Here is a 26,796-nt window from a genome sequence, read left to right on the forward strand (position 1 = left end):
TTGTAAACAAATTCAATTTTTTGTTTAAATACTTTATTGAAGTGAATTTCTTATATCGTAGAATATTACCATAGAAGCTATCCTATATATTATAATATCTAGAATAAGATTGTTCCCGAAATACCGAGAGTTTCGCACAGGTTTGTCTGATATGTTTCTCAATAAAATAAAAAATGGAAGTCACACACCAAATCGTTTTGCCCAGTCCCGATAAAAAAGCCAAGCCAGTGCGGTCAAAAGTATTTATGTGACTAAGGTATGTACAATATTACTATGTAATATAGCATTTTTCACACCTACCTCATCATGCAATCATTTTAAGTACCCTATAATAAATGAATATATAAATGAAGTAGGCTTCATGACGTCACATAGAAGATTAGAATTTTAAATTCCTTCGTTTTTATTAGAAATTGTGGTAAAAAATAATAATTGACTTGACCGTATAGTCAAATTTCATACTAAATCGAAAAAAGTCAGTCAATAAAATATAATTATAAGCAGTTTTTGTTGTTTCTTTTAATGCATGTTGCTTTTATAACAAATTAAATACTTCATCAGTTATAGAAAACAAAAAATAATAATGAAACCGAATGATCTATTAATTTAAAAATAATCCCCTTCATTTCATTATGAGCATGCATCCCATACTTTGCAATTACTTTGCATTTTTCTTTCTAATTTATGTATTAATTGTGCAAATTTCTCTTTACAGCGCCAAAGGATTTGGCTCAAACGTCTTACTTCATGGCGTCGAATAGTTTGCATTTGACGACAATGTGCTTGCAGTATAGACCGACGGTGGTCGCTTGTTTTTGCATACATTTAGCCTCGAAATGGAGTAATTGGCAGGTTAGTTGAATATTTAGTTGTTTTATTTATTTATTATTTGTTGTACATCTATACTAATATTATAAAGCTGAATAATTTGTTTGTTTGAACACGCTAATCTCGGGAACTACAGATCCGATTTGAAAAATTCTTTCGGTGTTAGATAGCCCATTTATTGAGGAAGGCTATAGGCAATTATATATCATAACGCTAAGACCAACAGGAGCGGAGCACTGCGGGCGAAACCGCGGAGCACAGATAGTTAATTATAAAGTTGTTATTTCACAGATACCACAATCGCACGAAGGCCGCCACTGGTTCTCGTATGTGGATCGCACGGTGACAACGGATCAATTGGAACGGTTGACTGCGGAATTCTTGCATATATTCGACAAGTGTCCCTCGAGGCTTAAGAAGAAAATGATGACTATGTCCAATACGAGTGAGTTTTTTTTTTATTATTTTATTAAGAGTTTAGTTGACTTGTGATAAATGAAACACAATAAAGATAAATGATTATTTATTTGACTCACCAAAATTAAAAAAAAACACGATTAGCTAACAATACAATTAGAATAATACAGTACTATTTCAAACAAAACAATAAATGTAAAGTAAATTCAAAATTAAAACTATGATAAAAAAAAGCTAAAAAGTGGAGCCAAATCGGTAGAGCCACTCAATGAGAATTTTTGATTTTAGTTTTATAGCTGAATAAAATATATAGCTTTTATTGAATAGAAAATTATAACGTTAATTTATTAAAAACCTGAATGTTAGTATTTAGTAGGCACTAGCGATAAAAAAAATCCCTTGAATTGTAATTTAGAAGAAAAACAAATTATTAAACTTTTGTATGCATAAGTTTAAAGTTACAATAGTTTAACGTCTAAAACGTGTTGTTACACTTAATTTCTACAATAAAATCTAATAAAGTAGGTAAAAATAAATTTATTTACATATTGAAAATAAAATGAACTAGCCATGATGGATATAATTTATTTAAACAATAGTTTACATGTTCATGTTTTCTTTTTCCTCTATTAATTAATTATTTATTACTAGATGCCTTAGCAGTCGATGTTCTGCCCTAATTTTTCAGTTTTTGTAATTTTTATGCATTCTCTCCTTATACCTTGACAAAAAGGTTAAAAAATTTGCAGAATTGGTCGAGCCATTCTCGAGTTGCGCTTAACAACACATATGTCGATTCATTTTTATTTATACAGAAGATTATAAGATTTATTATTGATTCTTTATTATAAATTGAAAGGCGGCAGTTCACCAAGCGCACCGCACCCGTCCAACTCAATGGCGTCTCCCTTCGATAGAAAGAAACAAGAGCACACGCTTGCCAATAGCGATGAGATTGATAAGAGTTTTGATAAGGGTGAGTTTTTTTAATATGTAATGTTGTAATGTTTTATTGTAAAATTGTTGTTTTAGGGCTGATTTTTCAATCCTTGGATACAACTTATTCGTCGAATAATGTATAAAATTACCATTTTAACGTTTATAAATTTACTAGCGGTCCGCCCCGGCTTCGCCCGTGGTACATATGAAAAATAGATGTTGGCCGATTCTCAGACTTACCCGATATGCACAGAAAATTTCATGAGAATCGGTCCACCCGTTTCGGAGGAGTATGCAGACTAACATTGTGACACGAGAATTTTATATATAAGATAAAACGTTTTCTAATTGTCCGTATTTGACAGTTTACGTGACATTTTAATATTATCGTGTAATACTTTATTGGGACGGATAAGTTTTAACCAAGCATTGAAATATCGACCCTAAGTGTTATTTACGTGTTAATGGGCAGTCGTGACAACTAAACATCAGGTGAAACGAATGCCTTTTCTTGTCATGCCTTTCTATAATAATGTTTTTTTAAGTAATATAGGTTATATAGGATTTTGATTTGTTACTTGATACATTCTACAATTTCTTCAATTATGTATTGTATATTATTTTGTACGGGGTTATGTTGGCGTGTTATTTAAAACAAATAAAAAAATCATGACTTTATAAATATATGAAAAGTATGTGAAAGAATTTTCGTCATTTTATTAGTAGTAATTATTATATTAGTCTTGTATGTAGTTATTTGTTCAAGAATTTTCGTCATAATACAATATAAGTATTATAACTGGCAAGTCTATAATACAATTTATATATTTTAACAGAATACGAACGCGAGAGGCGTCGTCAACAACCGCCCGGCGGTTATGTACCGGCTACACAACCGAACCAACCGCCACCGCAGAAAATAGACTTCAATCTATACAGAGAGAAGCGAGAGAGGGAGGAGAGAGAGAGACGGCAACAGGCGATGCAACGGCAACCCGGCAACCCCCAACCCTCCCGGCCTAACCCACCCCCTCCACACCACAGACCCTCGGGTCAACATAAAACCCATCACACGTGGCCGCACAAACCCCCCCACCACAAACCGCCCGACAGACACAGACCTCCCACAGCCAACCAACCCCCACAACAGCCCCCCCAACAACCCCCACAACCCCTTCAGCCGTCAGAAATTCCGCAAAGAACGCGACCCCCTTCCCTGTTCTCTCCAGAGAATGTAACCCCCGCATCCACAGCGGCACAACCTAGACGACCCCAACCTCCCAATCCAACCCCCATCCCCAAGCCGAAACCGGAAACCCGGCCCCCCATCCCCCAGGAAAAACCCCCAAGTCCCAAAAAGAGACCGGATCCCGTAACAGCGGTGAGGGAAATGCAACCGCCGGCCATTTTATCGCCTTTCACGTCGCCAAAGGAACAAAAAAGACAAAGGTTGCCGTCAAACTCCGAGCCAGAATTAGTACCTGTAGTTAAAAAGATCGACGAAACGCCCGGATACGAAAATGTAGTCCGGGATTCGCAAAGGGGAAACGCAATTAAAACAAGAATGGATCAGCCGAGATTGGAACAGCGGAAACCGGAGAATAGACCGCTAAATGGCATAGAAACAGATCCTACCCTAGTGTCTAATCTACTCAAGGAAAGTCTAGCGAAACCGGCGCCGATTTCGGTAATAACCGAAAAAAGATCGCCAGTAGAAATTAAAAAAGATCCGCCAATAGAAATACCTCAATTGGAGCAAAACAACCAATCAAATCCAAGTGCTACAGACGATTCGCACAAACACAAGAAGGACAAAAAGAAGAAAGAAAAACACAAACACAAGGACCGCGACAAATCGAAGGACGAGCGAAAAAAACACAAAAAGGATAAAGAGAAAAAGACAGAACCGAGCCCGGTAGCGGAAGACGGGATAAAAATAACTATTCCCCGGGAAAAGTTGTCCAGTCCCGGGCTAAAGATAAAGATACCGAAAGAAAGATTGGCAGTCCCGCCCCCACCGCCCGGAAATGCAGGACTCAAGATCAAGATATCAAAGGATGTTCTAGAAGCTTCCAGAAAGCGGTCGAACGTTGAGCACGTGGGGCCCGCGAACAAGATGGCGCGTCACGAAACACCAAAGGTAGGCAATTGGAATGTACCACCCCCTTTCAGGCCGCCATTACCGTATTATATGGTCCAACCGCCGCCGCCATTGTACTACGGCATCATGGACGGGTATTACTTCAGCCCGATGTTTCAGAATCCGCCATTGCCTTCGATGCCTCCGCCTGCTGTTCCACCGCCACCGCCGGAGTAAATATTATAAATATTATAAGTAAAAAGGTGTAATTCATAACGAAATTGAGGAAATATGCTTTTTTCGCCAGAAAGAAAAACCCGCATAGTTCCCGTTCCCGTGGGATTTCCGGGATAAAACCTATCCTATGTGTTAATCCAAGTTACCCTCTATATGTGTGCTTAATTTCATTGTAATGGATTCAGTAGTATTTGCGTGAAAGAGTAACAAACTTTATCATTTATAATAATATTAGTAGGATTGCCATCAACTTAAAACTACCTTTGCAAATATTACTTTTATCGTGTAGGGGTATGTAAAATAATGTTGTCCGATTTTCAGACTTCAAATAAACCCGCAAATTTCGTGAAAATCGATCAAACGTTTCGAAGGAAATAAATTCTCAATTTACTGTTCACTATTATTTACTTTTAAATTCATATATAAAGGTTTCGTAAATAAAAAGATGTTAAACTGAAAATCACTAGGAATTATGTGCTTTCAATAATAGTACAGTTAGATAACCATGATGTCTAGCAGTATTATTTCCGGTTTAGAAAAGAGACAGCAATATACCACCTATATAGCGCTATCCTTTTTTCACAGTACAAATAATACTGCTTTAAAACATCATGCAGAGGCAGTTATTTTATTATTTTTTCTTCGCTCGCTTTTTGCTCATGATAGTTAAATAACATATCACTTTAATGTCTAAACGTGTGTGCGTTAGTGTGCCGTGTTTGAAGTATCAATGTGTTGGTAACCTTACACCTTTTTACTTATAATATTATTTATATTTAACGCAAGGAAAAAGGAATTGTCGAATGTTCCAGAACTTATAGTCACAAGTTCAAATTGGTTGTCATGTTAATATACCAAAAAATAGCTTCAATACATTGTCTTTCGGTATTTCTCTTTTTATATTAATTTTCTAAAATATGTTCCTCTTGAACAACAGAAGGAAGAAACAAGTTATTACTTATTAGTTACAGTACTTAAGTGAATAAAAAACAATAGACCAATTTGAACTAGTGATTATGACGGACCATTCAATGAATATACTCTTTAGTCCGAATTTTATAAATTATCAACGATGTAGTTAAATGAATTTTCCTCAAATTTAAGTTAAAAAAAATCTAATAAAAAAATTTTTTCGTGTTCAAGAGAATATTTTTTGATGAAAATTCATATGTTAATATAGTTCAACTAATCACAAGTTTTACTATTTAATAGTTAGACAAGTTATTAACAAAAAACAAAACAAAATAAAATAATGATAAGAATAATTTTTATACAATGTTTTAGTTGAACTATAAATATAATAATAGTAAATCAATATTTGACGAAAAGGCATATTTTTGTCTCGGCCGATTGTGACCTGTTTATGATATCATTTTAGAAAATAGAATTTGCTAGATTTTTTTAGATTTTTAGTCTATCATGTTTTTACTATTTCGTTTATTCTATACTTGTTATCTATAGAGATATTTATTTTATTCTTTAGTTTATAATAATATGTCTATTGGCTAAAATTTACTATTGCTTATTGTAAATTTATTAAAAATCATACAAATAATACAGGGTAAAAAATCACTTATAAAATTGAGTTATTTCTATCATAAATCAAATTTTCATTTACGTTTTTTCTCCTTAGTCTAAAATCGTATCTTTACAAAATTTTCATAAAATTGTATTTATTCTATTCTGTGCTAAAATTTTACTCTATCCATATATGATAAAAATAGCGCTTTTTTATAATATTTACAAAAATATCGAAGTTTTCCTATAATCGAATTACACTAGTTATTTATATACCATATTCTTATTACTCTAAATGTATGAATGTTGCTTGTTGTCCTTTACCAGCTATATTAATATTAATAATATAATATTATAAATATAAAATTGTTTATATATTGGTCTAATAAGATCCGAACTCAAGTCAACCTTCACCAGGGTTATAATAGAATGAGACCGATATAATCAATTTAGTCTATTAAAAATGTGTTAGGTGGAAAAATCTTGAGAAGGATATTTTTAAATTAATTATAAAAAAAAATACAGTATCGAGATAATAAAAAAATACGTGTAGCACTCGAGGACTGCCGCAGTGAAGCTATTGCATAGCATCGCATTGCTGTGCCGGTTGGAGGAGGGGGGGGGGTGTTAGGTTTTTTCGTTACGGAATTTTTACATTCGGTCGCCGCGCTCAAAGTCTGAGATAAAAGCTATGCAATAGCTTAAAAATTATAATAAAAAAACGCCCATATACATATACATTTTTGGTCGTTGGTCGACTTAGGTTCGGATCTTCTACTATATACATAATAATCATTATATCTATATATTACATATTTGATGTCTATTTACACTAGGATATATAATATATTATCTATATAGCATATTTATTATTAATATACATATAACTAAGAATTTATTCCAATTTAAAAAATATTTCTATATTTTCGACTAATCATTAGTTTCTGTTATTTTTACTTAGTTCACAAAATTCTAATTATTTCATTGAATAGCAAAACTTAATAATTTTATCGACACGTTGGTGCTTTTTTAATAGTTTAGTTAAAAAAAGTTATTGAATTTAAATACATGTAAAAAACGATCTGTTTATATGTTTATCTAAACATAATATATGTAGATGCTAGCTAGGTACATTTTATTGTTACGAAGCTCATACTGCCATTACTAAATGTAAATATGAAACTATATTTTTCTATGTGTGTACATTTTTATGTAAATATTAGGTTAGCTTTATTTATATATAAAGTATTGTAGAGCCATTTTAATAGGCAACATTTGACAGTTCAACAAAATTCAACAACGTAACCTAGTAACCACGACATAGAATAACATGATATTTCGTTTTGTTAGAACTGCACATTTGTTTAACTTTTTTCAATTACGATATATTAATTTATAATAATAATGACCGATAGAAGTAATTTTAGGACTTGATTTTACTGATAAACCATTCTAAACATAATGAACAATTTCTGATTTAAAGAACTGACGTCGCTACAATTTTGTGTCAATAAACCTTTTTTCTTTTTAAATACCAGAGACGTTACTCTAAAAATCGAAATCTGACATCTAGAATCGAATGCATTGATTACTTGGGAATAAAAATTATCATAAATTATTGACATGTGTTTCAAGTTCGATTGACAAATGTTTCAAGTCCGTATCGATTAATTCACTTTAATCGATGTTTTTAAGCAGGTTACCACCCTATGAAGATAAAATTGATAGACGTCAAATGTTGCCTATTAAATTGGCTCTACTATAATAAAATATAGAACACATTACCATGTAAGCTTTAAATAATTTTTAATTGTAGTTTATTTACTTGCTCAAGAAATAGGGGTTTTTCTGAGAGTGAGTGCTCAAACTATAGTATTTCGAACTAAGTTAAATTTTCTATAGTGCTATCTCTTTCTCTCGCCTAATAATTACCTTTGCTAGAGCGAGATGTATTACAAGCGTTCGTGCATATATCTGTTTCTCTCTAATATATGGTATTTTTATGTTAAAGAAAGAGATAGTTTTAGTAACAAAAAGTAGATAAGCGTCGGTCAAAAACGTTAAGTTTCATATCATATGATTATATCTTACATCACGTATATTTTATGGAAAAACTTTTAGTTAAAAAGAATGTTGTTCAATATTATTATTTTTACTTGCGGTTACTAATTATTTACGATACTTCAATTGACCTTCAGTAATACATAATAAGGAAAATTTAGTCCTCTTTCTTGTAATTTTGAAACAATATGTCCGTAAATAAAAGGAATAGTAATGATGGATCCATACGATCAACAAGCATGACGCAAGCGGTTTGATCAAATCTATATTGTTAAACACTGAGCGTATCAAATGTTTTCTTTTTTATAGCATTTTCTATTCTTAATATAACTCTATTGAAGTTCTTTCATTATTCAGTTTGAAATGAAATGAAATGATTTATTTTGCAAGATTTTTTGATACCTCGGTGATCCTAAATAATAGTAAAAGTAATAAAAAATCCTAAGTAATAAAAAAATGTAAAGTTTATTAATTGTTACATTTTTGATGTGAATTTATAAATAATTAATTTGACCACTGAAAAACTAAATCAAGTTAAAAAAAACTTTATAATAAACACTAATCAAGTTAAAATTTTGGTCAAATAAACTTATACAGAATAATAATATAATATTTTTGTACAGAATTTATGGAAACAAATAATAATGATCTATTTAGACGAAAATATTTGCTTGTCGGATTTAATTTATATACATTTGAGTATTGATAAAATATATTAGAAAGATTTTCGTCTGGATGGAGCATAAGCATAATATTTTTAAATGAAAAAAATTTACTAGAACATTCTAGAATCATAGATCAATATAAGAACCTCATTGTCACATATAAATATATTATTAAATCCTTGTTAAAGAATCATAACATCATTTTTATTGTTATATTGGTCCATGGTCACTATAAATTTATATACTTTATATTATAAAAAATAAAATGCATTCGTTAAAAAGAGAAATAATATTTGGGAATATTATGAGGCTAAAATTTGTCAGTTTAAATCTATTTCTTTAAACAATAATCCTAGGATCTTGTAAAAACATAAGTTAAATAATGTTACATATAATACTATTCTCAAATGCTGTTTCATTATTGCTTTAGAAAATAAATACTTTTTAAAGGATTTTGTACGTCGGGTTCAATTTTCATATCATGAAAAAATCGTCTTTAAAATCCGTTAAAAATATTTATTTTTTAAATGATTTTAACTTTAGTATCGAGTGGTTTAGATATCTGTTATTCGTACAATGAACGCCATTGTTGTTACCATTTACTTTAAAATGTCTATTTATAGTTATTTTTGACAAATTTAACCTGAAGTACTTAAATGTTTGTATTTTCGGTTAGGTGAAAAAATGTTTTATATTTTGTTAATGAGATTATCATTCCATTACTTAGTTTTTATAATGTTTCTATATAATGACATGTAAATAAATTGTTTGTAAGGTTTTTTTTAGTAAGTATTTTTTCTAGCTGATATTATAGTTTCAAAATTAAATATCACTGGGACCTTTTGAATTTTATTTTTGTTTAATTTACCTTGTGTCGTAGTTTTAATTGGGGAGAGTACAATTATACGTGTAATAATTTTTTTGACAGTTTGTGGTCATTTATCATGACCATGACTTGAACATCCTATTTATGGTGACCGTGATAGATAAACTGTCATGGTCACTTTTATAAATTTATCACATATTTTCTTTATATTTGACACTGTTTGCATGTGTGAATTGTTGCTTATTTACACTTTTTTTTAATACACGGTTCTAAAGCACCGGTTGGCATTACATTTTCTTTATTTGGCTGTTATGTTTATTTGTTTATTATTTTCTATACTAGATATTATTTTTATATATGAATTTCTTGATCCCCTTTTTTTAAATGTGTTTTAAAATGTAACAGCTAAATGTAAGCTTGCGCGCAGCTGTGTATTTCGTGACCTATGGGGCTAGAAAACTATCGTTCCAACATTACTAATAACATTTAACGGTAAATGGCGTTTGGAACGTAGTTTTCAAATTGGGATTTCACAACATAACTCCCAGGTATCCCTTGCTTTACAAAACTCTGGTGGCGGGTGTTTATTCTCAGTTCTAATTGCGTTTTTTTCACATTTTTAGTTAATTTTATCTCGGCAATTAGAACTTTGAATGTGCTAACACGTGCGGCGGTGGTTTTTTTGTCTATAGCATACGAAATAACCGCCGCGCGTTAGCCCTTGCAGCCTCGTTAGGAACGACGACACACGGCTGTGCGCTCACAACGGCTCGTATTCCGCAGGTCGCCGATACACTCGGAAACGGACAACCGGGCAAGTGACACCAACGCTACGTGTGTCGACGTTCCTCAACAACAAATGGACCTCACTAGTGTAGTGTAACGGTTTTTTTTTAATTTTGTCGTCGGAAATTGACGGTTTTCGATGTCGCTTTAAAAGTGGATCGCTTTGGGCATTTCTATTTTTTTTTTACGTTTCGTTTGGACGATTCATCGCTCGCATTTAAGCTCGTGTTCAGTGTACAGTCTGTATTGTACTGTTTTTTGTTTTTTACTCATTGTATATTAAATATTTTTGTAATAGATCCATCGTGAATACCTCTCAATATGATAGTTTTCAAGTGATGAATTATGTCCGAAACGCTAATCTGTGTAAATATGATGTGGAAATTGAATGTATTAAAAAATTAATTAAATTTGTATATAAAATAATTACTCGTTCATGTAACAGCCATTCGCTTGGAACTTTATTATTTAATGTTATTTTAACTAATTACAGGACATTACTAGAAATATTATTAATTTTTTTTCGTATTTATACTTAATTACAAACAGGTATTAGTTTTCGATGTTTGTGTGGTATAACAAATTATGAAATAATATTAAATAATAAAAGAAGACATTTATTGCTAGAGCCCGTGTTTGGCTGTAAAATTTATCTTTAAGTAGTCCAATATTGACTGATTATTTACGGACCCGCTGTGCTCTTTATATAGGTATTGAATGGAATTAGATTAAAACTAAAATTAGAAGAGATTCGTGTATGAGCAATAAGTATGTTGTACAAGTTCCTTAACTATAGTGTATCGATTTCAAAATAACACCATTTTTAAACTAGATTTAAGAGTTTATAATGTTAATATTAATATAGGCGCGCTTTGCGTTATACTTTTCTATTTTAGTAGAAATAGGGAGATGGAGAGTTAATATTGTCCCCATAATGCCTTTTCCCCTTTTTTCAAGTAATTGAAAATGATTTTCCTTACATTTATCGCCTGTCTAAAGAGATGTGTTTGAGGCTTAAAATTATAATAGTGTTTATCGGTCAACATATTATAGAAATGTATAAATTATATTAAAATATGTATAAAAAGCTTTGGATAAAATTCGTCAGAATGTTTATATTATACGACAGAATAACAGCGTTAAAATTAAAGTTTGTTTAGGTGTAGAACAATTTATTTTCTAAAAATTCTATAAAATGTCACAATATTACATAGGGCCATTACGGTTTGCAACAAGCTTCGAGCAAAAAAAGCAACAAAAAAAGCTTGCTAATCTTAATTAAATACTGTTAGAAATAAATCTTATTTAAATAGGAAAACACGTGAAATTACTAAAAGTTTGCAGACGGGCGATTTTTTAGAATTTGTGTTTTTTTTTTACCTAATATACTAATACAACCTCTTTAGACTGATAGAAATATATTAGTAAAATTCAATTATTATAAAGTAAACATTGATTTTCTAAATACTCCCCAGTTCATAGTTTAAAATTTAAATACATGTAGGTGTTACAAGACATACGATCCGACGATATTCACATTTTCTTTTAATAAATATATCTAGCATATAATAATATCAAACCATACATCCAAGCTTTTGATTAGCTTAAAAAAAGCTATCCAAGCTTTTGATTAGCTTAAAAAAAGCTTCGTCTTGACTATTAAATCAAATTAAGTACCTACCTCTAATTCGTGTAGTTTGTAATGGTTTCTACGGCAGGTCCAAGGAAAATTTTACTTAAAAACTACGTTAAATTTTTTTCCCTTATACTCTTCACTAGTTTTTTTTACTCGTACATATTAATAGAATATTTTTAAACACGTAAAATGTACGAAAACGTTTGCATACTGAAAATAAATAATTTCTACGTTCACGTACTGTTTTAACAAGTACAAAGTATGTTGAAACTACACGGTTGCAAGAGTCAAGATTTTTGTATAAGTGACTATTCTTATGATAAATTAGCTAGGTTATAAGTAAATAAATGAAAAACGAAATAAAAATATTAATTTAAGACGACTGTTGCGAACAAAGAATAGCTGAATAGTATGTTAAATCGCTTCACTTAGCTAACTTTTATTTATGTATAGTTTTAATTTAGCTAGGAACAGTTTAAATATGCCCAAAGAGAAATATAAATTTGTGTTTGTTTTTTTTTTGTTTGTTTTTTCGCAAAATCGTTAGTAAATATGACAAAGTTATATTTAATCAAATGAAAAAATCCATATAACAGCTTACTAGACACAATATGTATGAAAACAACTTCTAAACTTGTTAAGAATTTAGATAATTATTCATATAAGATTTAAACGTAAGAATGTATATTTTGTAAAATCGAAAAAAAATGAATTGTCCGTAAATTTTGTAGCGTAAGGTCTTCACTGAAATGGTCACGATATTTAGTTCAAAAGTAACCATTTTAGGATTATCAAAGAGCAAAGTGGGTCTGTTTCGCTAATACATATTTACTGCAAATTCGTATAATACATATAGATTTGTGTATACCTCTATAAGGTTTTGGAAACAGCCAATTTTCATTTCCGCTACATAAAAAGGAAACACCGATTGTCTGATCAGAAAGCTAAAGGTTTGAATCATTTACTTAGGAACATATCACTCGCAAAGAAAACTCCATCGTTTACATTCAACTAATTTTCTGATCAGATAATGGGACAGAGACTACATATTTTTCAGTATTATTCTTTACTAATATTAAAAGAAACGACGCAAATTCTATAAATTTAAGACTCTATAGAGGTACACATAAAATATCGTTTTGAGCATTATAGGATAATAAATCGGCCGCATTCTTAAAACATGTGATATGACAGATTTACTCAGGTGTATCAAGGTTGTACTCTAATATTGTTATTGTATACGTAATCGTTGGTATTCAGTCTGGGTTATATTATAGGAGGCAAAAATATAGTGCGATATAGAAGTTAGCAAATACTCGCCCGGCCCTTTCGTTATTTTTGTTATTTCAATACCAATATATCAGTTAAATTGCGCCATGTAATATAACTCAGACGTCGCAAAATGCGTTCGGGGAGCCCTGAATATATTATTTTTGCTTAAATCGTGGTCGCGATCGTACGGGTGACCCATTAATGTTGACCAAAAATTGTTCAATACAAAAAAGTATTAAAAAATAAAAAACAAGAACAACATCGACGTTTTCTTTTAAACTCAATTCCTTTACCCAGTTTTTTTTATACTGACCGTGACGTGGTCACTATAAATTTTGTCACGGTCAAAGTTCTCTTGGGAATTCGACTATTTTCCCTGTAAAAGGGTTCCCTCAACGAATTTTGCAATTGGTAGACTAACTTGAAAAATTCTAAATAAATCTTTAACACCAAAAATTTAATGCAATAATTATTCGAATATTCATGGAAAGTTTAATAATATTATATCTAGTAGCTTTAAAGCAGAAGTAGTTGAAAATTGATATTTTATTGAATTACTGCATTAAAATTCACATATTTTTCATTTGGGAGTGAAATACATATAATAATATGAAGGTTTCTTTATCAAGTTACATACTAATCTTACGACTCGTCATATAAAAATTTCGACGCAACGATGTTTCAATAAAGTATGTTCAAATAATGAGATCCATGATAGTTTTCAAGAGAGAGTCGGAAATTTTATCTTTTACAAAATGTCTATCAATTCATAGAATAAATACAGCCGTCTAAAAAAACTGCCATTAGTTTTAAGAATATTATAAATTAACGCGGCGTTTCAAAATTTAGTAAAAGGCGGCAAAATACGAGGAATCAGTCATTTAGAGAATAATTAAAAATTTCAATAGACCAAGATATTCGGCAACTTATAAATAGGTAAATTTGAAATTATTTTTCTACATAAAATATCTACTAATATTTACGTATTTCAATTTCTTGTAATCCTTAACTGCATGCTTTCCACTATCTTCTTCATTACTATCCTGTACAAAAACCGCTATACATATTACTAATTATACTTAAACTTGGGAAATTAAATGTTCTTATACATAGCCAATGGTCATACTCTCATTTTCATAAAAGTTTACACTAACAAGAACCTCCGGAACTCTGATATTAAAAATTATGAAAATTTAAAAGTTCGCTACTCGCTGAATTACTAGAAAAATACATTCAAACAATATCAACTCGGCAGACAGTGTCAAATATTTAAAGAAAAATAGGTAAATTTTGTACATACTACAACCTACATATTTTTTTTTTACGATTAACTTAATACCAGAACTAAACCAAATTTAATTGGGACCACGTGGAAGGCACCAGTATTATCAGCAATAATCGCAGCAGTTCACTCAGTCAAAAGTTTAAAAAGCCAAAAAAACACAGTCGAATTAATAACATGCGACCTTTTTTTCAATGGGTTTTTACCAAGAGATTAATTCACTCTATATCAATAACCAATATCAATATAAATCGATGCAACAGTATCAGAAATTTAAATAAAGGAATACTCTTTAATTTTACTTGGTTTTATAAGATTACAAACAGAGAATAGGAATCATTGTTCAAACGTAGAAAAAAAAATTGAGGTGAAAAATCTTCAACAATTTAAAAAAATACACAGTATAGTAAGTTCTTATTTTGTAGGCGCTCAAAATTGACGCCTTAGATTCGATCTTTTTATTGAAATATCGTTAGCAGTCGCTACATTCATGAAAATAGGAACCTATATATGTGTTTAAAACACCAATAATATATAAAAAAAACAGTGTTTTATGTGCCTTCTCAATTATTTTGAGTTTCTGAAATGTTTGACCATCAAAACCAAGTTATCGAACATTTTATATTTAAAATACAAATGGTTGATGATATACTTATACATATATACATTTAAAATAAATAATAATTAATCGAAACTGATTTTCCTTATCGCCAATATACTCGCTAAGTTTGATTTTGAATATATTTTGTGTGTGCTCAACCATTTCTTTGATTTTAATTATATGAATGTTCTCCAGATGGTTATCTTTATTTTTTTATAAAAATTAAATAGGGAATGTTGATCGCCGTGCAGTCTGTATATATAATTTTAATTAAAAGCGTTCTTTCAAAATGTTGTTTTTATTTACCTCCACAGATATGAGAAAGAATAGTTAGAAGTTACCTCAACGAAAATATGAAATGGTATGATAATTCACAGCTAAAATAGAAAACCTACCATAATGTATATACCTACTGGCTGTAAACGCAATATTTTTCTATTTCATCAAAATCAGTTAAGCCGTTTCAGTGTACCTAAGTATTATTTTACAATACACAACCTCACAAAAATAGTTGATCACACATTTCACGACGCTCTCAACAGATGGCGCCTAACCTATAAAAACACAATATTAATTAGGCTGGGTTGCACCATGTTACTTTAGCAAACACAAACATGTACCTAAGTGACATATCACACTAGCGGATTGCGAGCGGTTTCAAAGCGGAGCGGGTGCGCAACGAATACGTTGCGGTTTCGCAGCGAATTCGTTGCGGACGCGTGGCAGATGCGCAACGTTTACGTCGCAGTCATGTACACTCATTAACAAAATGGAATCCGTGCTGGTTGTTACTTATAACTTGTGATAGTATAATAATTATGAGATCATTATTTTTTACGAGTTTCATAACATGTTAATGTTTAGGGTATTGTTTTATCTATTAAATCTTGGTCGAAATGCAATCAGATAACTTAATTGCTCATTAAGAAAGTTCATTAGTGAAATAAATGTTAAAGCTCCTTAACTAAAACAGGGCTATCTTATTATTAGATAAATAGCAGTGAATAGAAAATTTTATCAAGCAACCAGCAACTCACTATCACTTTGCTCATAATTAGGTTCACAAAATCTCTTTATAACATACGTTGCTATGGGAGAGATTATACTGGTCAGTCGTTACATACTTTTGGAATGTATGGTACATTCTAAAAGTCCTAGTAATTCAATTTTATAGCACCTTTTTTTAACAACTCCAGTTGTTATTACATCTTTAGTTAACTGTTAAGTAAGTGCATTTCCACAGTACGGTTAAAAAATTGAGTGCTACAGAAACGATGGAAATATTGAATGGAAGTTAGGCAAGGCGGAAGGGCTGGCTTTTGTGCGAGAGTATACAAAATGACGCGTCCGCAACGAATTCGCTGCGCAACCGCGGCGTGTTCGTTGCGCGCCCGCAACGTATTCGTTGCGCACCCGCTCCGCTTTGAAACCGCTCGCAATCCGCTAGTGTGATATGTCACTTACTGGATCTAGCTAGTCATGGGAATGGGATGTTTCATGTTTCACAGCGTAAGAAAGAAGCTATAATTAGCCTCCTTAGTCCTTGTAGAAGCAAACAAAAAATCATAACATAAAACCACTCGGTTGCTACTAACCATAAAATAATCTACTACTACTAGCTAAAACCAATGTGGAATGAATGTTTCTTTTTAAAACAAATATTGCAATAATTCATCTAAATAGGAATTCAATTTTATTATTTTTTATAAAACTGCAACTAACTTTTAAACCACGTAATATAAAAGAAGAAATATCAAGAAATTAGAAAACCATGCACAGTTCCTGGCAGTGCGGTTGGCGGCATGGATGCAGCGGTAGGTAGAATCTATGCCGCAGCTCGACTACTTGACTAAGTAAATCCAGATTGTACCTACTATATTCAAATTACTTGTAAAAAATTGGTGATAAAAACCTACCAGGCTACCACTACTATGAAATGCTTTGGCATCCATATTGCTGTAGTATATTATTATTAGTCTGTGATATTGCTGATATACAAATACATATTTCACTAATAAATTCAGCCGCATGACGCATCCATAATTTTCGTAACTGTAGCTGATACTAGATAAGCTTGATCTTTTTTTATGCTCGGCCTATTGCGAAAATGAAAATATCTAGTAGTCCAAAATTTTACTTTGAAGCAATAAAAAGTCTTAAAATTTTCGGATAACGCTTGAATCTTTATGGACTACTAGAGGTCCGCCCCGGCTTCGCCCGTGGTACATATTTGGCAATAAAAGGTATTCTAGGGTATCAAAATATCTCCATACCAAATTTCATGCAAATTGGTTCAGTAGTTTAGGCGTTACTGAGTAACAGACAGACAGACAGAGTTACTTTCGCATTTATAATATTATTATGGATTGTGTCTTATGTATTTTAAATCATTAAATTAAAAAATATGTTCGTTATTGCAAAGTTATGTCGATCAGTAAAATTTCCGTCAATATGATCAAGCAACAACACAGGATAATACAAAAACAAAATTATTTGTTTCGATTGCGCCTATTTGACGATTGTAGATGCGGTGGCCTACACCGCGACCGCCTGCATCTTTCGCCGCTTCTGCAGAAAGTCTATATTGCAGATGAGTCTATTTTCTACGGATAATAATCAGTCTTTTCTTCTTTGTAGAGTTTAAATTTATTGTAATTATGTCTTGTAATGGAATGAAATCTGTGAGTTGTGTGTAGATAAGTTTGAAAACTAACAAGTACATAGACAAATCACAATTCACAAACTACACTAATTCGAGAATTCCTCTAGCTACTTGGCTATTTTATTGGGTAGTTTTTATACAGTATCATTGTACAATAGAGTAACGTCTATCTATGCCATTCTGCGGCAAGTTAGCCTTTCTCTCTGGGAATCGAACCCACGCAACAGGCAAGAGGTCAATGGAATAATGAATAATATTACTTTCTAGTAGTGTACCTATAATATGAATGAATAATATTATTTCAGAAAGTCGACGTTGATGAAAATGTGGTAGGTATAATTCATATTAGACAGTAGACACTATTCAGTAAGTAAATAGTATTTCTAAGATCACATTGATTTGATCACAATCTCAGGTGTGATTGCAAGTGAAAAAAAGATTCCATTTTTAGTCCATTTTTAGTCATCGCTCGCCATATTTAGTTATTGCCAAGTTATTCATGGCAATCTGCATGACATTCTATTATGTAAAAATGTGTTGTACTTAAGGATAATAAGGAAATGAATAAAACAAGGTATTGAAACAGAATCTTCGCTTTATTTCAGCAATTTCTGGTTGAAAAAAATAATCAACAAAACTACACTGAAATTCTGAACATGACTATTTTTACAAACAATTTACAGCATTTTTTTATTATAACCGCTCGCACTTTGAACGCGCCCCGCGGCTCTCGCGGACAAACTTTAAAAAAATAAAACTAATAATTAAAAAATAATATTAATAGTAATAATATTTACAAGAAAGTAAAGTGCAACACGCGGCGGCGCTTGCGTCTAGCCCAAGGGAAAGGAAAAAGAACCACCCCGCCCTTTAGGGCTACGTTCAAAGTGCAAACGAGAGCCTAATACTAAAATCAGAAACTTATGAGGTAAACGTCTCCCTATCCACTTTACTAAGCGTATGTTAACGGCCCCAAAAATGAGGCCAATTTTTTTTTACATTTTTTCCCAAATTTGCAGCCTTTTGTACAGTATATGATACTTACTAATTATACATGTATAGACATAGTTAAAACCGTTAAATTTTTTTGGTCGCGAGTGATTTTCCCTGTCAGCTGCTACGGGCTGGCACGAAAAATTCGCTCGCGAAATTTTTTTTAAATGTAGCAACAACAGGACAATTGCGTAAACACGACTCGCATAGCTAGATTTATATCCCCAATGTTTTAATTACATTAAATTACATACAACGATATTTTTTTTATATTTTCATCGACTCCTAGAGAGAATTATTTGAACGGACAAAACATTTTTAGGTGTTGTGCATCGAGATTTTATTTAAAAAAATGGCGCTAAAGATATTATTATATCAATTTGAGACACAAATATGTATTTATGTCAATTAGAGAAACAAATTAATGAAATTTTGACGGATTAAAATTGCAAGATTTAGCTTTAAATATACATTAAATAATAAATAAAAACTCGATACAAAACCGAAGTAAACACATAGTGAGGTTGCAGTGGTAGGTATCAATTCATTCCATCACTCTACGCGTGTGAAATGTCTTCTAAGACACATTCCACTAATCTACAGATAATATATAAATTACACAGATTATAAATTTTTTGGTACCGTCAATTCGTTATCGGTTTTTGTTGTTTTCTAAAAAAAAAATCAAGCTGTCGACGTAAATTAAAAAAAAAAGTTCAAGATCGTAAGCGGGAATCAAATAGATTATTTCGATAAACATATTATTACAAAATGTTTCTAAAAATACAAGTTATCTGTATTCTCACTTTAGCGTCATAGTCAACAGATTATATTTGAAATTTTACATAGTTTTTTTTTTAATGGAAGATAGAATAATATAGATAAAATATTTCGATTGAAGTTACGAAACCGCATTTTCACTAAATCCGTACAGTCCTCATATTTAATGTAGTAATAAGAAGCTAATAATAATATGAGTACACCTTACACATAGACGCTACTGCGATTTAGGTAAAATACGATTTATCGAAAACATTTACTTATTTTTATTTCGATATCGAGAGAAATTCCATTAGTTATACAATGCCTAGAAGAACTATCATTTTGAATTAACTGGTGCCATATTATGACGTCATTTCCAGACAGTTTACGCCGCGAATTGAACTGCCTGGCAAATTCATATTATCCATTAACCATGGCTGGTTATTGCGATCATAATATGAATTTGCCAGTCAGTTCAATTAACGGGCGTAAACTGTCCGGAAATAAGATGTCATAATACGGCCCGTGTAGACATAATTATCATTATTTCGATACATTCCTATTTAAAATTACCTGCATTATCATTAGTGCAACATAATACATATTCCATAAAAATGATTCATTGAACTTAATTAAAAAAAAACAATGTGAACCAGCTGCAAATGTTAAAAAATCGAATCGCGAAATATTTAAAATCGATTTTAATTAAAACACAGATACTTTTAAATTGTTTACATTATTAAGAACTAACGGACAGGGGTATACACTAATTCCTTCTGGACCGGCCAGTACATATATACATAGACTTACAATTATTTTACATATTACACAGTAGTTACATACGCTCACATATATAATATTAGCGCAAACGTAAACTACATAATGTTTTTCGCTAAGAACCTAGAGGCATATGCCAGCCATGTACGATTAACTACTAGGTGCATATTCAAAGTCTTCAAAAAATCAAATTTTGATACAATATTATTTAATAACAAAATCCTACATTATACAAAACATTAATGGACAAATAAATTTATTTCATTTCATTTTCATTTCATTAATAAGATGAAAAACAAATTAACATTGCTTTGAAAAGATCTACTTTTAGATGTTTTTTGATCTGATTAAGAATCAATAATGTGTCCTAAATATTTAACATGAAAAAGAAAATTCAACACAATCTACTAAAAATTTTTCAAAATTAACAATGTACTGACATTTTAAATTATTAAAACCAAAAAACATCTGAAAAAAAATAAAAACAATTTTGAATTGCACCTATATATTGTCGATTAAACATTAACTACACAGTACGCACATCCATATACAAACGGACATACAATAAATAAAGGACGGATTTTTCAATCCTTGGTTAAAACTTATTCATCGAATAACATATTAAACTACCATTTCAAAAATGTATTCTAATTGTCCGTATTTGACAGTTTACAGGTGACATTTTAAAATGTTCGTGTAATACTTTATTGGACGGATAAATTTTAACTACGGATTGAAAAATTGGCCCTTAATTAAATATGTATTACAAATATTACATACTACACATTCTAACACAACTTATAAACTATAATATTTAATATTTATTATACATTTATAAGTAGTATTACGGCTGGCATTGCAAACTCCACGTATTAACTATCTCACAGCCACTTAAACTTTACGAAGCGTGCATTTACATAATTATGGACAAGTTTTAAAACCAATTTAACCGTTTTAAATCTATTTTTATGACCGTTTTAAATCTTAGCTTAGGATAACGATGACATTATTTAGGTTGAATACATGTATTTTAGTTTTAGAGAAGCCAATAAAATGTCTATTTTTTTAATCAATTATTTTTTACTATTAATAGACATTTGTTAACTATGATTTTATAAGTAAAAGTAGATAATATACATTTAAAATAGTGCGTTATTTAAGCTAATATGTGATTTTAGCACTCAAAGAATGAGAAACATATATTAGTTTCTTTCTTATAACATATTTTTCAATAATCACTTTTTGCATAAGTATATTTGATTTAGATGTCTAATCATTTGCTAATTAATATTGCGAATTACAATTTATCCATTCCTTTTTACTTATACAATCATAGTTCACGCTATGGCTTGACCAATTCATCAATCAATTCGTAAAAATCCCAGATTTTACTCCGGAATTTTATACTCCTGCTAAAAAACCAAAAGTGGCATCGTCTCTTCGCTATTGTCATCATTATCCTTTGCTACCGTTTCATTATTATTACTTTTCTGTTCCGCTAAATCAGTTTTATCTTGCAACGTCACGGTAAGGTTTATATTGTCCAAGTCGAGGTTTTGACTGACATCCGAATCGCATATAGACACATTGGTACCAACATCTATACTTTGATCCATGTGTATGTCCAGTGTTTCAATGTTGGCAGTACCGTCTACACTCGTACTATACGTATTTTCATTTGATTCAATTTTGGCTTGATCAATTATTTCATTGGGGTTTCTAGTATTCTCTATGACAGTATTGTCTGGGCGTAGAGCGCCATCTATCGAGTCATTTTTACTGCAAACGTCACTAGCTTTTAGTGTATCTGTATTGGGCATAGATAATAAACCGACGTTATCTGTGACATCAACCTTGTTGCAAATCGTAATGAATCGCCCAACATTCGTGTCGCACAACACAAGATTCCCCGCACTATCGCATACAAGTTGCGCCACATTTTTGGCAACAACAAGTTGGCCAACTTCCTCCACTTTTGGTAGAGCAACTTTTTCACTTGTCACCACTAAATCAGCAATATTCTTGCATTTTAGCATCGGTTGTCCGCTACCCTCACTTTTAACATGTGCTTTCTCGCTAGTAACAACTAGATCCTGTGTATTTTTGCATTTAACTGTCTGCCCATCGCTTTTTACACTCCTTTCACTTGTAACGAGCAACTCCGCTATATTCTTACACTTAAACACTGGCTGTGGCTCCGTCTTCGCGACCTTCTCACTTGTGACCAGTAGTTCCGCGATGTTTTTACACTTTATCATGGGCCCTGCGCTTTCACTATTAACACTTTGGAGCCGGGGACTTTCACTTGCACAATTAACACTTTGGTGCCGGGCACTTTCACTATTTGCACTCAAGTGCCGGGCACTTTCACTATTTACACTTTGTCGAGCACTATCACTGTTTGTTTGTGTGTTTATGCACTTTGCACTATTTTCGCTGGCAGTTCGTCACGTGACCTCCATGGGAAGGTTGTCTGCAGGTCGTCTGCGAACAGCCCCGTTTGTTGTGTTATCTGTGGGCTCGCTGGATAATGGTGTTTCAATGTTGGACGCATTGGAGGAAGTCGCTACGGGCGCTGTTGATGCTTCCACGATTTCACTGGAATAAATAATGTCATGTTATTAGATGTATTTATTAAAATGTTAAATTGGATTTTGAAGTGAAAACTTCTTTAGCGGCGTTGAGCACTTTTTCTGTAATGGGTATAAAATCTTAAACTCGCGTCAGGACACGTGACCTGATCGAAAAAGCGTAAGACGGATACCATTCCAAAATATCAAACATGCTCAACATTAATAATCAAGTTTTCACTTCTGCCGGCACTCCCCCAGTGCAACCCGTCTTTTTTTTGGTTATTCTATGTCAAAAATATATTTAACATGTTTGTGTTTTCAATGAAACATATTTAAGTACACACAAGACAAACGATAGGTCCTTAGATAATTATTAATTATTTAAATAGAGAATCAGCATTTTATGTATTAGTTGATGATAAGACTGGCTAGCTATAATCAAAATTAAATTTAGTACTGATTTTAAATGCAATTCAAGAGGCTAGATGCAATGTTCACTGTTATCCAATTCTTATAAATTGACTAGCGGTCCGCCCCGACTTCGCCCGTGGTACCTACATGTTTAAACTATCCTATCTCTCAAGTTGGATCGAACTGCACATTGTGTGCGAATTTTATTATAATTGGTTAAGTGGTTTAGGAGTCCATTGAGGGCAAACATTGTGACACGAGATTTATATATATTAAGAGAATCATAATATAAAGTACATTTATTAAGAATGAGAAAAACTTTTATAATTTATCCAAAAACTATCGACCAAAATCTATAATTAACACGTAAATACATGTCAATTTAAAATAGTATGGAAATATTTTAGACAATAAGAATAATAAAAAAAACTACTTACGCAACAGGCGTAGGCCGCGGCTGAGCGATCAATCTCCCCTGCCTAGCCTTCAACTGCGCCGTTGTAAACGCAATCGCTTGCACATTAGCCGACAACGCTTGTCCCCCAGGCCCAGAAATCGCAATTTTCTGTCCCTTAGGCAATACATTCTTTTGTATCAAATTAGCCACTACCGACGAGGGAATAGAGGCCGTTTTCGTCTGCGCTATCGTGATGCTCGTCGACGGTTCTGTGGCCCGGAGCGGCGTTGCCACTTGTACGCGGTGGTTTTTAATTTGAATCTGATGACGTACGTGTGGTGTGCGGACCGGCAACGCCGCGCGAACTATTTGCCTCCCATCTAAACTAATACGTTGAGGTCGTGTCGCTGTCGTCACGTTGCCTTTCAACGTCCCATCGAAGACCACTTGTCGTTTTTTATCTATACACGCTACACTAGTCTTGACTTGCGGCTGCGGCTGTCGCAGTACGTTGACCAAATGGGGCCCCTTTGCTAATTGGCCACCTTTGATTTCAAAGAATTGCGCTACCGAACCCGGCGCCGCTTTAAGAGATACTACAGCGGCCGGTAGAGGGGATAAATGTCGATTTTGCGCCAATAATTGCGTTCTCTGCGTATGCGTAAGCGGATGGGCGTGTAATACTTTCAATTTGCTTTGCGTCACGTGGTGTTGGGGCGTCACCACTACCGTGGGATGTATTTGCAATGGTTTGTGTAACGAGGCTGGCGCAAGTTGGACCAATGGTGCGGACACGCGGCGCGCGTTGGCCACGCTCACGTTGGCGACGTTGGCCACGCTCACGCTGGCCATGTTGGCCATGCTGACGTTGGCCATGTTGGTGACGTTGGCCACTTTCCCGGCGGCGCCAGCTGTTACGACGTTCGCTACGCTCGTTGCACCTGTAATTAGATAAAACTAGTAAATAAAACAAAGCGCATATTATGGCAATTTGAACTTTAATTACCTGAGATTAAATCATAGAGTCCCTTATGTAGTACATTACAAAGTATTTATTTTCTTTATTGTAAATTACTGCTGTCCGTACTAAAAAATTTCATTAAATGGATAATTAATATAAAAAGAATAGCAACTTTAACTTTAAAAATTACTTCACATTATAAGGTTCATAAAATTGACTACAAATCATAATAAATATCAAGATTGGACAGTCTCCAATGAACATTGTACAAAATTTATTTATATACATATTAACCTCTATTAAAACTAACATTCCACCGCTTTTTAATAGTAAAAAAATAAAATAAAAATAGTTTATTTCGTTTCTAAATTTTACACAATTTGTAGTAGTAGGGTTAAGATAAAACCTGTGTCAGGAGGACCCGCTCATGAAAAAAATAAACTGTTAATAACTAAATAAGTGTTAATAACTAGTAAGTAGTACTGACCGAGATCTCTCTGCAGAGGTAATGTGACAGCAAACGGTCCATTCTGCAGCAGTCCGACCACATTGCCTTTAGCCGGCGATCCCAAACGCACTTGCTGAAAATTAAATAAACATTTTTTAAATATTTCAGGACAATTTTCACACACGGCACGATCTGATCCCATACTAAGCTTTCGCTTGTGTTATGGAAACCAGATGGCTGATAAACATACTATTTTATAAGGTGTATTTTGAATTTATTTTATTAATTTATATCAGGCAACATTGCTCATATATTGTTAGTAGTACTTATTCTATTGTTAGTAAAACTACATATACTTATTGTTAGATTTAAGAGTTACAAGCCATTTTTGTTGATAAAATTATGTACATTATTGAGAACTATAGCTGTTTATAAGTAACTCTAACGTGATGATATATAGCCTTCCTCGATGAATGGGCTATCTACTAAAGAAATAATTTTTCAAATCGGACCACTAGTTCCTGAGATTAGCGCGTTCAAACAAACTCTTCAGCTTTATAAGATTAGTATACTAGATTAATTTAAAAAAATTGGTTGTCTGTAAAGTCGGTTTACTGACGATAGTTGAACGAGACAACGTCCGATTGTGCTTATTTGTCGCTCGTTCGCGCTCTCGCTTGCACTTCAAGCCTTACATGGAACGCCTCAGAGCGAGGTAACGCCGCATGAGTCATGTTTTTTCGTGCGTGCAGCCGGCTCTATCGAATTATAAGACGTTGTCACGTCAAAAACGTACCTTCAAACTATCAGACACAGCCACTGTCACCAACTGCGAATGCGTCGCATCAGATGTGACGATCGTCACATCGCGTCTGTGTGGTGACGCGACCACGTGTTTCTTCATCGGACTTTTCGCCGCTTTCACTTGCACAATCTCTTCCTTCTTTTCAACTTTAATAGGTACTTCGTTCACTTCCTCGACTATAATCTTCGATGTCGGGACTTTTTCCTGTTTATTTATTCATTTATTAATACTTTATTGCTCTTAGGGCCGATTTTTCAATGCTTGGATAAAACTTATTCGTCGAATAATGTATAAACTATAAAACTACCATTTTAAAAACGTATTCTAGTTGCCCGTATTTGACAGTTTACGTGACATTTTAATATTATCGTGTAATACTTTATTGGACGGATAAGTTTTATCCAAGCATTGATAAATCAGCCCTTAAATAATAAATATTTCAGGACAATTTTCACACACGGCACGATCCCATACTAAGCTTTCGCTTGTGTTATGGAAACCAGATGGCTGATAAACGTACATATATAATTTTAAACAAATACTTATAAAGATAATTAACACCCAGACAACCGGATGTACGGAGAGAAATTAGAGGAAAGGCGAAGGGTAGAGCATAAAATATATATATTGACTAGCTTTCTACCCGCGGCTTTTCCCGCGATTTAAAGAAAGACCTGCATAGTTCCCGTTCCCGTGGGATTTCCAGGATAAAATCTATCCTACGTGTTAATCCAAGTTACCCTCTATACGTGTGCTAAATTTCATTGTAATCGGTTCAGTAATATTTGCGTGAAAGAGTAACAAACATACACATACACATCCATCCTCACAAACTTTCGCATTTATAATATTATAGTAC

The 26,796-nt window shown here is 32.5% G+C and overlaps 2 protein-coding genes and 1 long non-coding RNA gene across 4 annotated transcripts in view; 2 read left to right on the forward strand and 1 right to left on the reverse strand.

Annotated features, from left to right (window-relative positions):
- CycT (Cyclin T) overlaps positions 1–11,966 on the forward strand; it is a 35,037-nt gene extending 23,071 nt beyond the window's left edge. Inside the window, exons 5-9 of one of the 2 annotated variants that reach the window (XM_089712172.1) lie at positions 716–852; positions 1,120–1,273; positions 2,105–2,221; positions 3,021–4,324; positions 10,355–11,966. In XM_089712172.1, coding sequence (XP_089568298.1) covers positions 716–852; positions 1,120–1,273; positions 2,105–2,221; positions 3,021–4,324; positions 10,355–10,393 — 1,751 coding nt within the window. In that variant the 3' untranslated portion in view covers positions 10,394–11,966. Of the gene's footprint in view, positions 1–715; positions 853–1,119; positions 1,274–2,104; positions 2,222–3,020; positions 4,546–10,354 lie in introns of those variants that run through there. The other variant, XM_089712171.1, reaches the window with a different exon arrangement.
- Positions 1–26,796, forward strand: part of LOC149476216 (uncharacterized) — a 263,269-nt gene that overhangs the window by 129,108 nt on the left and 107,365 nt on the right. The window lies entirely within an intron of this gene.
- E(Pc) (Enhancer of Polycomb) overlaps positions 22,790–26,796 on the reverse strand; it is a 102,060-nt gene continuing 98,053 nt past the window's right edge. The window contains exons 15-18 of the mRNA XM_089712130.1: positions 25,929–26,141; positions 25,172–25,265; positions 23,764–24,664; positions 22,790–22,940 (exon numbers count right to left, since the gene is read on the reverse strand). Coding sequence (XP_089568256.1) covers positions 22,790–22,940; positions 23,764–24,664; positions 25,172–25,265; positions 25,929–26,141 — 1,359 coding nt within the window. The remainder of the gene's footprint in view (positions 22,941–23,763; positions 24,665–25,171; positions 25,266–25,928; positions 26,142–26,796) is intronic.

Source organism: Colias philodice, chromosome 28 (genome assembly GCF_061535455.1).
Source record: "Colias philodice isolate Cphi_HAF_F1 chromosome 28, ilColPhil1 Martin Lab GWU primary, whole genome shotgun sequence".
Lineage (NCBI taxonomy): Eukaryota > Metazoa > Arthropoda > Insecta > Lepidoptera > Pieridae > Colias > Colias philodice.